Here is a 13,423-nt window from a genome sequence, read left to right on the forward strand (position 1 = left end):
TCCAGTCTCCTTAAACCTACATTAAACTAAACTATCAATACGTACGATCCTCGGGGATATTCATTTGCTTCCTCAAAACAGACCGAACTTGTTTATTAATGATCTCTCTGCATTGTACATCAAAGCCACTTGGCAGCCAGCCCCTTTTCTCGTGACACCTTGTGCTGGGCAGGGGGTCCGGCAATTTTGCTAACATCTCTTGTATTTCCTCTACAAGGACGTCGCAGTACTAAAAAAAATTCAAACTCAATTTCAAACGAAACTTATGAATATTACGGTGGTAAGATAATTGGTACGAACCTGATAAAACATTTGCCTCGACGGAGGTACCGTTCCCTCCCGATAAATATACACGTTTTCGTTATAGTCTTGCTCCTTTTTATGGCTCTGCTCTTGGCTAGAACTTCCACTCGGCTGAATTGTTTTTTGCTTCGCAGCTGGCGTTGATTTGTATGGCAACGTGTATTCTGAGTAGTTCCTCTTACACTTCACAGTAGATCCCAAACCGTCTATGCATAGAAGACGAATAAACGAATTTTCAAGGGAGAATCGCAGTTTCGTCCGAACTAGCGGTTATTTCAAAAGAACTCACGCATAGCTTTTAGTCTGTAATCTAAAGTCTGATATTTCCTTGCAGTAATGTCCTTTCTTGGATCGTACCCCAATTTTACCCACATAATCTTCCACGGGCCGGTCATGAAGTAATAGGCGACGGAGGGAAGTAGAATTTTCAGTCGGTCATTAGAAAACTTAGTCTTATACATTATTGCATTTTTCGACCAAATTGGCCGGTCCTCGAAAATCTGACGCATTTGGTCGAAGTGTGCATTTTGAACGAATTTCACTTTCAGAGCTGTCTCTATGCCCACTGGCGGTTTCGTAGGAACGTCCGGAGTCGAAAAGTAAATGAAATTAGAGAACCCTGACTTTCGTTTTCTACTCTTTCCAATTATATTCTCCGGATACGAGTTGGCTTCGGTCTTTGGTACGTATTGCTGTATCGTATCCATTCTGCTGAACGCAGCTGGTGGAAAGAAGTAAGGCACGTCGTTCTTTAACCAAGAGTAATGTGGTATATTAGTTGGACAGAATTTATCGTATATACACTCTAATCTTTTAGGGTCTCCTTTTTTCTGAGTCATTGGTAAATACTGAAAGTCACAGAGATCTAAAACATATTATTACCAGAATGTACAACGTGCTATGTAGTACTGAGAATCTTATCAAACACAACCATATTTACGAAAAGAAGTAAATTATTTTATTATCCAAGTGAACTGAAATGCATACTTGTGAATCTGAATTCTGTGTCAACTCTCCCCAAAACTTTTAATTTTGGCAATTCATAATCCTTATCTTCCGAAAGGTCTTCGTATTTATTACGATCGAATGTCGGTGGTATGTTTTTCTTATTCTTTATAAAGTTCGTGTCATTATCAACTGATAAATCTTGGAAGTCTTTAATACCCTCAGGGAACAAATTTTTATGCGAGGGGCCAGGAGTACAATCGAAGCTACTAAGACTGCAACTGTGTACTTGATCAGCTAATTCAGACATAACTCGTTCTTCATTTTTACTCTCCGTATTGGTGTCGCGAGATTCAGTGCCCTGTGCATCTGGCGACTGCACCGTATCCCCATTATTCTGTACGTTATTGTCACTTTGAGCATTATCCGTGTTCTTGTTAACCGTAGATTGCTTCTCCGTTTTCTTCCCCTCGAATTCTTCTACCTTCTTTACTCTGGACTTTTTAACTCTGACTCTGAGCAAGAATCCCTTAGTATTATATCTATCGCCACAAGTCGGTTTGCAGTACATATCATCTGGTCTAAACCTTAATTCCAAACGTCGGTTCGGAGTGTTCACTGCCTAGTGATGTGTAATTAATAACAGCCATTAGAAATCCTTACACCTTTGTTTTTTCTCACACAAAAAGACAATACCGTAGTAATGCTGCCGAGGCCCCCCAATGTCTGTATAGCTTTATCCGCATTGATTACGTTTCCAGGATATTTAATGCAAAGAAACTTTCTGTCGAACCTATGACCGCCGGGAAGGACTGGCCCGATATAATCATTTTCATGCTCCTCGCACGCTTCTTCCTGATTACCTTCAGAGGTCTACGCAACAATATTTATAAAAGCTGTTACCACTACGGCGATAATAAATCGTACGCTGCGTTGCATTGACAACGTATTATTAACAAGAAACAAAGAAAAGAAATGTAAATCCATTTGGTATCTTACATTATCATCGTTATTAGTCTCAGGTATATCGCAGTAAGAATCATCGCTATCAATCTCTTTACGATAATCTTCGATTTTGAAATCCTCGTCTTTATCATCTTGTGTATAAGAAATTTCGTCGCTAGTGTCACTTGGTTCGCTCATATTACTTTTTTCTTGTACTTATACCCTACAAGTCAGAAGATTGGACTTTCAGACAGCACATTCTTGCAAGCATTATCGTGTCAACGTGTATAATCAGAAAATATTAGAATATTGAAATGGAACGTTGCATTTATGTGTATTGTTAAATTACTTTTTACTTTTTTTATAATTATAATCTGATTTTATTCACGCGCCTAAATGCTCGAACGTCATAACGTTGTACTATATATACTTACATATAATTACGAGGTTAATTTCATTACAGCATGTGCAAGTTATTTTCTATCATTAATCTTGCGTTGAAGTATTATTATTTCATGAAATGCATATGTTTCATAACACGCAGCTGCTTTTAAACGCTACACTTTGTGTCCATCACATTTTAGGTTATATTCACGGAGTAACTAATATATATATAATTTAAGGTTAAGAATCGTGGAGCAAGATACACATACGTAGTCCGGATTGCCTACGTACAGGCTTCACAAACTTTTTAAATTTGACCCAGGTCGTTTCTAAACGCAAGTATGCAACTCTAAAGATGCGAAAAAGAATATTTAAACGACTAATATTTAATAGAATTCTTTCAACGTGTACATTAAGACTGGCAAAAATTGTATTACGAATAATTATTATGTGTATTACTCGTAATAAAGTATTTGTAAAAATAAAATTGGAAAAAGAGAATAATATCGCGCTTCAAAGTATAGAAATATATTATAGAATCCCATACTACGTCCATAAAACTAAACAATTCGAATATTATCAACAAACGATTATAGTATTTTAAATTTATCAAAAATATAACTAACACAATTTAAAAAATCATTTAAATTAAAAGCAAAGCATACTATATAGCATATAGTACACTACATAGCAAATTTAAAGCTTCCATACAGTACTATTGTTGAAATTCAGAAACTCATTCAACAGTTTCCCTATGATTGTAAAAATTGGTAAATAAATTAAGCCTGCCTTCATCATTAATTTACTTTTCCTTTATTTATCGTACCGATTTTCTACACCGCTCATAAATAGTACAGAGTATATACTACTAATTATAAGAATGATCATCCAACTGAGTCCTCCGTGCAACTACTTTGCATTAGCCCACTAGGACCCAGCAGCTTCATAGTCTCCTGCTCCTCCAGACGTTTCAAGCGCGCCGATCACCTCGGTTTCACGCCTCCTCTGTACGATCCGTCCCTCTGACAGAATAGGAAGGGAAACAATTCCCCGACTATGTCAAGGATAAACCCACCGAGCCCACTTCGCGTAACGGTGGGACTCCTGGGCCCACCGCGCCGTTTGGTCTCCGTCCTAACAACGCTGCCGCGACATCCGGCGACAAACGTATAGCCGGCGATAATTCCTCGATAATAGGTCGATAACGGGTCTCGTTGTCCCATGGAATTTCAACAGAGCAGTGCAACGACGGCGGTGTCCGGCGACGCCGCGACCAACGACACGCCGAAAATCTCTTCCTCGTCGCCCTTGTACAGGCGCAACATGACGCCAGATAAACGGGGCGCCTGCTCTGTTTGTTGTCGAATTTGCCACGAAGGTACACACCAGCTTACAGGTTACTTTTTACTCTCCTTTGCCGCGCGATTTATTCGCGCTTCTCGTGGCCACCGTTGGTGGACGAATTTGGGAGTAGCTCGAAGATAAACACGTTTGGTGTCAGTGGAAGGAGTGCCGGTGAGGTTTGACGAGTTTAGGCAGTGATCGAATATTCGTTGCTTCGCTGAATAATTTTTGTAATAAAATTGACAAGTAGCGAAGGTTTTATTAGCGCCTGCTAAGTAGTGGTGTTTGCTGGCTTTTGTTTCTACTGTAATCTGGTGGCATCTGATTGCTGGTGTAGCGTGGAGCGACGGAGGAAGGTGAAAGTGTAAACAGTGTGTCCGGAATACGGGTTTAGGTTGGGGCACGAGGGTTTGTGTTTAAAAGTGAAACGAAGCAGTGACATTAGACCGGAGGGGCCCTCTCGAAGGACGTTGACTTCCGTTATGTGATTCAGTTTCGATAATTGCTTTTCTTATCGTTCTCTATCAGGTTATTCACACAGTCAATACGAGGCACGTGTGGCGAAATGTGTTTTGTAATTAAACGAGCGGGAATAAACGTGTTAAAGGAATTGCACCAGTCGTTTTTATTATTTTGTTCGATGCCAGTTTAGTGGGAAGAAAATTCTGATTTGTATACGTGCTTGTACTTTTAACGATTGTGTAAATATTAGAAGTGAAACGGAAGTGAAACTGTAAATAAGTTACGTAAGGCGAATGTCCCAATTTCTGCTCATTTAAGAGGTACCTTGCCATAAAAGAAGTGTAAAAAATTTGTTTGCGATGAAAATTTGCAGAGTAATTGATTGATTCTTTAATAATAAATCAAACAATTCAGAAACTATTTAAGAACGATATTTCAAGATGTTTAACTATTAGTAATTTGTCATTAAATATATAATGCTCTAAATGTCCGTATTTCTGCTCATGAAAAATAGCGATGTATGTATTGCCCCAAGCTCGTGCAACCCTCGCGTAAATGTTTAAGTAATTTAGAATTATTTTCTTGCAACTGTAGTGCAAACGTAACGCATATAATAATAAGAAAAATACGAAATGATCAGAAATGGGGATATGAGCAGAAATTGGGACATTCGCCTTATTTCAATCATTACTGACTTCGACTTTCGACCAATTAGTTGTAGAATCTGCAGGTGTATCGACCTTTCGCTATCTCCCTATACTTGTACTTTCTTAATGAGTCAATATTACGATGTGAAAAATCCACTGACGCCTCGAAATGTACTCCGAGTGACTCACGGGTATGTTCCGTGATGAAACGATATGCAGCATGGATTAGCGACGAACTACCACGAACGTGAGAATATACATACCTAAAGTACAAATATAGTATATGCGTGCAGTTGCATGCATATGCTACCAAACGGCGATGTTAATATTTATATGTATCCGTTCGCGACGAACTTTACACATGATAAACAACTGCGGTATCTTATTTAAGAATAATTTTGCCGATACTAAATAAGTGAGAAATTCTAATTATTTTGTGAATTGGATTTCTCTAGTTGTAAAATCGACGCGGCACAGTTATTAAAGCACTTTTCGATACACTTTTTTCATAACTGGCGAGCGAAACTATATATGTGGATTATTGTTACGCGATAGTGGAGTTATCTGTATATTAATAGTGCACCGAAGGTCGTGTGATAAGGTTGACCAAGGTAAAACTATTTGGATACACAGATTTACATCTCAGGATTATCCAGATTGATATCCACAGGATTCGTAAATTTCGATATTGGAGCAATCGCAAATATAGCAGAGCTAGCACGAATTGAAGTGCTGTACTGAAGTAATCGAAATAAATCGCAGTGAATGATTGATAACAAGAGATTCTTTCGCAGATGAAGGCACGGAGGAGTTAATAGATCCCTGCGAATGCTCTGGATCATTGGGCTTGATACACACGAGTTGTTTGGAGAAATGGCTGTCTACCTCGAATACAGATCGATGCGAGATTTGTAAATACTCGTTTGTGATACGAAAGAAGAACAAACCATTTTGTCAGGTGAAGATCTATGTAAATCTTTTGCCTTGTTAGTAAGATATTAGTTATTTAGTAAGATTGCACAGCTCGCTGTTGAATATCTCTTGTATCTTTAACAATATTAACAGTTCTTAAGAGGAACTTAAGGAGCTCTGATGGTTGAAATAGTGTTTTCATAGATGAAGGCACAGAGATTTTTTTAATCGAATGTGTGTACAAAATAATAAAGAAGGAAAAGTTCAGAAGTTAGAGAACAAATTATATAGTCAGATCGAAAGAGTAACTTTGTTAGATCCGGAGATGATTTTCGATTTTTATAACGCTAGCAATATGCTTTTCCAGTGACAAAAGAATAGTAATATTGCTGGTAAAAATAAAATGCGCCAGTGTATTATCAAAAGTGAATCTTTCTTCCGCAAGTAGAAAATGCCTGTCAAGCACAGACCTAGGAATTTTCGAACAAATATTCGTGCCAGTAAAGATGTTACTAGAGAAGGTCCGAGTGCTTCAGCGAGCACAATTTTCGAATGAGATTAATTTGAAGGAATTCGAGGAAGTTGATTTATTTTAATGCTACCTGTACCCATGTTTATATCAGTGAAGATATATTAACTTCGATGATAAAGAAATAGCAGTTCCGTCGTGCGTATCGCATTGGCTTTTGATATCCCGACGTTATCTATTTATTATCACGCAGAAATACATTCAAAGTGTCTGCAACCAATTTGTAAACATACTCGTTTAACGTTAAAAAAGTAATCACGCTCAAATTGGAATTTTTGTAATTATCATAGTCCAGGCATACAGTATACGTTTTTTTAGCCTGTCCACTTTTCGAGAACGATATTATTAACTATGCTTTTTGAACATTAATCATCGTAATGCATTGTAACATGTTTGAGCGGGCGAAGGAGCCATAGTAACTATAGATTGTAATATTCTAATTTATATTGTGCTCGCTTTTTAACGAAGTACAAATTGTTGCAATCTTTTCGACAGTGGTGGACGACCAGAAGTATTCACGGGCCACAAGGCATAGCAGGCGATGTGATATGCCTAGTTATTTTAACTCCACTGTGCGTCGCAGCGACATATTTTTGTGGAATCGGTGCCTCTGGTTACACCAGGCTTGGCTTCTGGGAAGGCACAGGTTTGGCCATTCTTTGCTGCATGCTGATTGCCACATACTTTCTGTGGTTAATCGTCACAATCAGGTACGATTTATGGTTTCTCGGTGGAAGAATTTATGAATGTCATATCTCGATATTAAAGCAATTACAACTGTATAAATGCAGTGGTGCCTATTCTTTGTACAAAATAGAATGCAATTAGTAATCGAAGGGAGCTGTGGTACCACACCGAAGTTTCAAATGGCGAATAGTTCAGTCGCATGGCGGATACGGTCTATTTTTCAAATTCCAAATAATTATCTTCTTCATCAAAATTGTGTGCACAATACTGGGAATTATTGACAAAAAATATTTAGGAAATATCCATTTTTAGGAAATTAAAATATTACATATTAATACAAATATACTTTACAGGTTCCACTTGAAGTCCTGGCAACAGTGGTGCGCAAGAAATCAGGACGTGAAATTAATAGTGAAACACAAGTCTGAGGGATCGTCGCGTCCAGAGTCGCAAATTAAAACACTTTGGAAGTTGGGTCAGAACAACAACAGCAATAATCCATCACATAGCAATCCATTTACAGCCTGGCTGTTCCCTTCGTTTACTAACGACGATCTATCTTGTTCCTTACAACATCAAACTACGGCCGTGTAAATTAAATATCGCGATTAATAGTCGAACGATAAGGATCTGACTACAATGCGAAACTTTGCGAGAAGAATATAACGAATCTTTTTGCGTGAAAATTTTTAACGAGAATTCGTAGAACACAAATAGCTTCTCGAGAGACATGATTGCAGACCAAATCGCCTAGAATTTGTCATTATCAGGATACATATTATTATAACAAGGAGCGATGTTTGTTTGTAGATGTTACATATTGTATATCGCTATATGCACGATCAGTACATTCAGAATCAATTAAAAGTCGATTAAATCACCGCGTTTGAAAACCTTCCAATGCAGAAGTCAATTTGAGGAGAAGCTCAAGTGTGTAAAAAAAATTTTTAAAATTGCAGATCTACTAGTATATTTTCCGTAGTTGATCGAAATTTAATCGACTAAAAGCTGGATATACTACTAATAAGCGATTGATATATTCTGGTCAAATCTGTGATCGATCGATATTTTGTGCAACAGATCGCAACACTATCGAATATTTTGATGATCGACTTAATGTAAGATTTTTTCATACTAAGTTTACAAAGGGTGCGTTAATGTTGTAATAACGTAATGAACGACGTTAACGGACACCCGCGTGATGGAGTACCTGATCGAAGTGACAGACAGCGGATAGTTTCACTAAATAGTAACTCGAAAAGTGTACTTAGAGATTTCTGGAAATTTAAATGTCAGACTGACGTTCACGCTTGGCTCGAAAAATTGAAGCAGAAGGGATATTCATAAGGAAAATCGAAGTAAACTTTACACGAATGCTTTTATATTATAAAAAAGTTATTCTCTTTTACTTGCAGTGATACACTTCTACAATTGAAATTTCATGTTAAATCAGTGTATTCGTGTGAAAATAAGCTCGTGTTTAAAGGTAATCTTAGCTCAGTATTGAAGCTTAATCGAATGTTACGTGATCCTAAATATTATTCTCATTAATGCATTCTCATCTGTTGCGTCCAAATAAGCAGTATTTAGTAACACATATTTAAGGGAACTATTTTCGTATCGCATAGCGCGCACTCAAAGAACTGCTAGTGAGTACTTAACGAGTATGCATATGTTTCACGAAAGCATAGAACGGGTATAAATGCCTTTAAGATAAACGTCTTCGGGCTGAACGATTGAATATTAAAGGATTTCAGTGAGACTGTTAAGAGTAACTCGAATTCTATAGATGGTTTTTTTTATAGAATATTTACTTATACGATTTGATTGTACCGTCGATATCGTAAGCATTATGTTAGTTCATCGAATTGTGATATTGCTGAAACGTTTACGAAGAATAGAAGCATCAATAATTGTGATTGTAATTTTATAATTTATATAAAGATTTTTTTTATACTACCCCATTTTCTATTTATTTTACGATCTTCTTGCACTATTCTTTCGTATTTTTAATTGTGAAGTTAAGGGAGCTGTAGCGTTATGTGATTACAATTTATAAAATTATATGTACATTTTATTTTAACCCTTCGTTGACACACCTCCTTTTTCGATCAACTTTGACATACCTGGGTGGCTCACACCCAGAACAATTTTTGAACGACTGCCATTCTTATTTGTAGAATCCAATCGTTATGGAAAAAATCATGGGTTAATTTTAAGGTCTGTAGAATGTATTCCAATAGTTTTTTTTTATTGAAATTTCATCACAGTTTTTGTAAAAAAAATCTAGATTACCACGTGTCGAGAAAACTGGAAGAAAATCTTAAAAAAATTGATAACTTTTACATATTCCAATATTAGAAGCTAAAAATCTGCAGAGTTAGTCGACTTTGGAAAAAGGTAGGTTATTATTTTACATACAGAAGGTACAGAGCGTCAAAATCAGCTTATGGGTGACTCACACCCAGAGTGTCAACGAAGGTTTAAAATAGATACTAAAAAAAGTTAAACATATGTATTTTCTAAATTATAGGATTATGAAAATTCTTCAAAAATGACGAAGACGACACATCCTACGAAGTGTTCAAAATGTTTTCAGTTTTGAAAAAGCAAAATATTTTAATATCTTTGTAATACGAACTTCACGTGTTGGGATTTCTAATAATTTTGTAATCGTTAAGATGAAACACTTTAATTGTTAAAATAATGCCAACTTAATTTATTTAGTTATTTGAATTAAATTACTTACATGTATTAATTTGAATTACAATAATTCTGAGAATTAACTTGAAATATCTATATGATTTTATTAATTCGAATAAATAAGAGACAAAAATTGAAATATCAATATAAATACATATCATTGTCATTTAACTCTATATGCACGTTATATGAAGTCCAGTTTTATAGAGTCCTATTATCTTATAATTTATTATTTCGTAATTGAAAAAAAAGTTTTATACTTAATAAGACACGTTACATAACATTATGGTAATAGGAAGTAAGCGAAATATATTGATTAGTTACTATCTGAGCTCTACCTCCAATATAATGATATAGGTAAACGATCCTCTAGAAAAGCAGTAAATTCAATTTTTAACGCTAAGTGGTGTGATTATAGTTTTCCTAGAAAAACTACCAAAGAGATTCTATGACTCCTATAGAACGCAATATGTAGTACGTAATAAAATTGGACTATATTATTGCCTACATTCGGAGTAAATAATCATGAAATATGGTAATAGTTGTATCAAACTTGAATAATTATATTAATATTACATTGACTACCTCCTGCTTTCTTTTCTGTATTAAAATGATAATTCTGTGCCTAATAATATATAATAAAAATAATAATAGTATATTTATAGAAATTGTTCAAATGATAAACAGTAAAAAATTATTTGTATTTATAAAACTGCGAGTAATAAACTAGTTACTTTCCAAAAAAAGAAAACAATATTGGAACTTCTGAATGTAATTATGAACCACATCCGAATATTTTACAAAAATTGGATTGCTAAACGAAAGACGAAAGAAACACGAAACTAATTATGCAACAATTTCAATTGTGAACTGTCTATAAAATATTTAACCCAAAGAGCTTAAACAACTATATTTAATAAATTGCTACGCTGCTAAATATTAGAACGCCGCCAGCCTAATTTATGTCAATCACACATGAACAGAATGACGATACAAATGTTACCCTAACATTCCAAACAGGAAAACACGGTATCAATATTTCTAATGCTTCTTGAAACATGCATACCAATGCCAGTCTTCTGCGCGATTAGATATTAAGGTTAAGGGAAATGTTAAAATATTCCGATCAAGCGAATGCAGATTTAAATATATGTAATCATAGAAGCAGAAGGTCGTACAATATTTAAAAAAAAAATGTAAAGAAAATTATCTGAGTAGAATCGAGGCGTGTAATTTTTGCTCAAAGAACAGAAAATAATATTTATTATTATATTGTATAATGTCTCACGTCTGCCGTATAATTTTATTACAAACTAGATAAAATTCTATTTTCCTCTCTGCCGTCTAAAAATATTTGCACATAAAGAGGTACTTTAAAGGAAATGGAGATATTTTCGTTTTTAGTTTAGAAACTAAATTATTCTCTCTCTACGTTACTGGTTATGCTGAAATTTGTATCGACACTCATATTCAATATGGATGCCCTCGACTTAAGTAAAATAGCAAAGGTTGCTCGTTACATAGCCAATGAAACGTCAATAATCCTATTATGCATAAACAATAAATGAAGCTACTGTTTCGTTGTAAAGTTCTACATCCCCGAACTCTTCTAGCCACATACTCTTTGAATTGGTTGTTGCCTTCTTTTAATAGGTCCGGGAATCAAACCTTCCTATTGCCTTAGGATTCATTTTACAGTCGTCTTTTTAAAAATACACTTACAACCTTGAAGACACAAAATAACACTCTTTTATAATATTATCACATCTCATATTCCTGAAATTAATTTTACTACGACACCTGACATTTCTAAAGTGATATAAGTTATTTCTTCATTTTGTTCCTGCATCAACAGCTACACAAATTTTACATTCACGAAACATAGTCAATTTCGCAATGAACGCCGACTTTTTCAAAATATATTTCAGTCGAAATTCTTACCATTCATTTGCTTAAAAATCATTACAATTTAGATACAGGGTTTGGAGATTTGGCGCTCAATATGATTTGATAGAATTGATTTGATTTGGAATTCAATGTGACAAATCACACGAGTTATTGCTAGTTTGCTGCACGAAAGAAATTGTTTTTAAGTTGTCTCAAGCCTCTGTGTTTAAAGATCTTATTTTAAAAATGGAAAATAAAAAGTTACGGGCCAAAATATTTTTCTATCTTTTCAATGGATACGATAGGCAGGAAGATTTACAGCGGACGATTTCCAGACAAGTGATACCTTGCCACACAGGGGTGCATGTCATTGGAAAAAGGGCGTGGATACCTAACTGGCTTACCTTGTAAGAATTATGCATGGGAGAAGCGACATGTGAGACCGAAAGCAGCTGTATAATGGATACAGTGTTAAATAATTTAATCGATGCCAATGGTGTTGACGTTTCCTTCGCTTTTATTGTAATTTGCCGTGAAGGGTATTACGATTATTATTAGCGTAAACTTGATAAACAAGAAATGACCCCTAGCTAGAGATTACGCCCCCAAACTGTCTTGTCTGGGATATTTCTCAGATATCCAAGGCACTCGAGTTCCACGAACGACGTAGTAATTTTTTTATGACAGTTCTTGTTACGAAGAATTACGTGGACTGGATTCGCGGTATGAGTACATGCTATACTTCCATTTCCCCTTTCCACCTGCTGCTTTCAATGTAATGCCACCAGCTTCGAGCACTGTATGATCATGATCGAAATTGTTGCAGTGGGCGAAAAACAATTTTACATACTGCTCGATAATCTACGGTGACTCTGTTCGAAGTGCGCCTGACGTATGTAGGCGTGTGCTCCGCAGCCTTGCAAGTATGTAACATGACCTTTGCAACAAAGCTTTGGGGCGTGAAGAATGAAGGTAGACAGTGACAGACGACTGAGGTGTGATGAAGTTCCGTCGAAGGCCGAAGACCGTAGAAGTTTGCGTAGTGGGATGAATAATACCGGCGATCTAATAAGGGAAGTTAGGCATCTCGAGAATTCAGCAAATGCTACTTTGTGTCCAAGTAGAGTAGTTGCTCCGTAACACAAACCTATTTTTTGTTGGTGCCACAGTTTTAGGGGGTGAACTCGCCCTTAGAAAGAAGTTCAGAAGTTTCTTTTTCATGGAATATCTCGTAAACGGAGACAGATGTGAAAAGGAAATTTAAACAGAAGTTGCATAGTTTTTATATCTACAAAACTACGTAAAAATAATTATCGAATTAAGGGTCGATGGTCTAAGTAACTTGAAAAGATTGATTTCCACGAAAAAGAAAATTCTGAATTTTTTCTAAGGGTGACTTCACCCTCTAAGACTGTGGGAGCAACAACAAATAGGGTTGTCTTGCGGATGAACTACTCCATTTGCACACAAAGTTGATAATTCTCTGAATTTTGGGGTTACCTAACATCCCTTGTAAGATCGGAGGCTATCATCTGCATCAACTCTCATATTATTATAGAGTTTAGAGTTTTAGGTTAATTTTAATAATAATTTGGCTAATTGCAAACATAAAGTAAAGGAATTATCAGGTCTCACTATTAGGTCTGCGAAGGGAACAACTAGGGATAACACTACG

At 35.8% G+C, this 13,423-nt stretch overlaps 2 protein-coding genes across 4 annotated transcripts in view; one reads left to right on the forward strand and one right to left on the reverse strand.

Annotated features, from left to right (window-relative positions):
* Positions 1-2,889, reverse strand: part of L(2)37cd (general transcription factor IIIC subunit l(2)37Cd) — a 42,713-nt gene extending 39,824 nt beyond the window's left edge. The window contains exons 1-7 of one of the 3 annotated variants that reach the window (XR_013085615.1): positions 2,628-2,889; positions 2,248-2,416; positions 1,945-2,121; positions 1,291-1,870; positions 593-1,168; positions 301-509; positions 46-229 (exon numbers count right to left, since the gene is read on the reverse strand). Coding sequence is in view for 2 of the 3 variants with exons in the window: in XM_076815512.1 (XP_076671627.1) it covers positions 46-229; positions 301-509; positions 593-1,168; positions 1,291-1,870; positions 1,945-2,121; positions 2,248-2,391 (1,870 nt within the window). In the remaining variant the exon portion in view is untranslated. Of the gene's footprint in view, positions 1-45; positions 230-300; positions 510-592; positions 1,169-1,290; positions 1,871-1,944; positions 2,122-2,247; positions 2,417-2,614 lie in introns of all 3 variants that reach the window. The other 2 variants (XM_076815512.1, XM_076815513.1) reach the window with 2 other exon arrangements.
* Positions 2,890-3,655: 766 nt separating this feature from the next.
* LOC143369704 (E3 ubiquitin-protein ligase MARCHF2) lies at positions 3,656-9,117 on the forward strand. Its single transcript, XM_076813980.1, has 4 exons — positions 3,656-3,955; positions 5,825-5,988; positions 6,940-7,181; positions 7,512-9,117. Exons 1-4 carry the CDS (start codon positions 3,799-3,801, stop codon positions 7,750-7,752), a joined length of 804 nt encoding a protein of 267 aa, XP_076670095.1. The 5' UTR covers positions 3,656-3,798; the 3' UTR covers positions 7,753-9,117.
* Positions 9,118-13,423: the final 4,306 nt, after the last annotated feature.

The sequence above is a fragment of the Andrena cerasifolii genome, chromosome 6 (genome assembly GCF_050908995.1).
Source record: "Andrena cerasifolii isolate SP2316 chromosome 6, iyAndCera1_principal, whole genome shotgun sequence".
NCBI classification, from domain to species: Eukaryota; Metazoa; Arthropoda; class Insecta; order Hymenoptera; family Andrenidae; genus Andrena; species Andrena cerasifolii.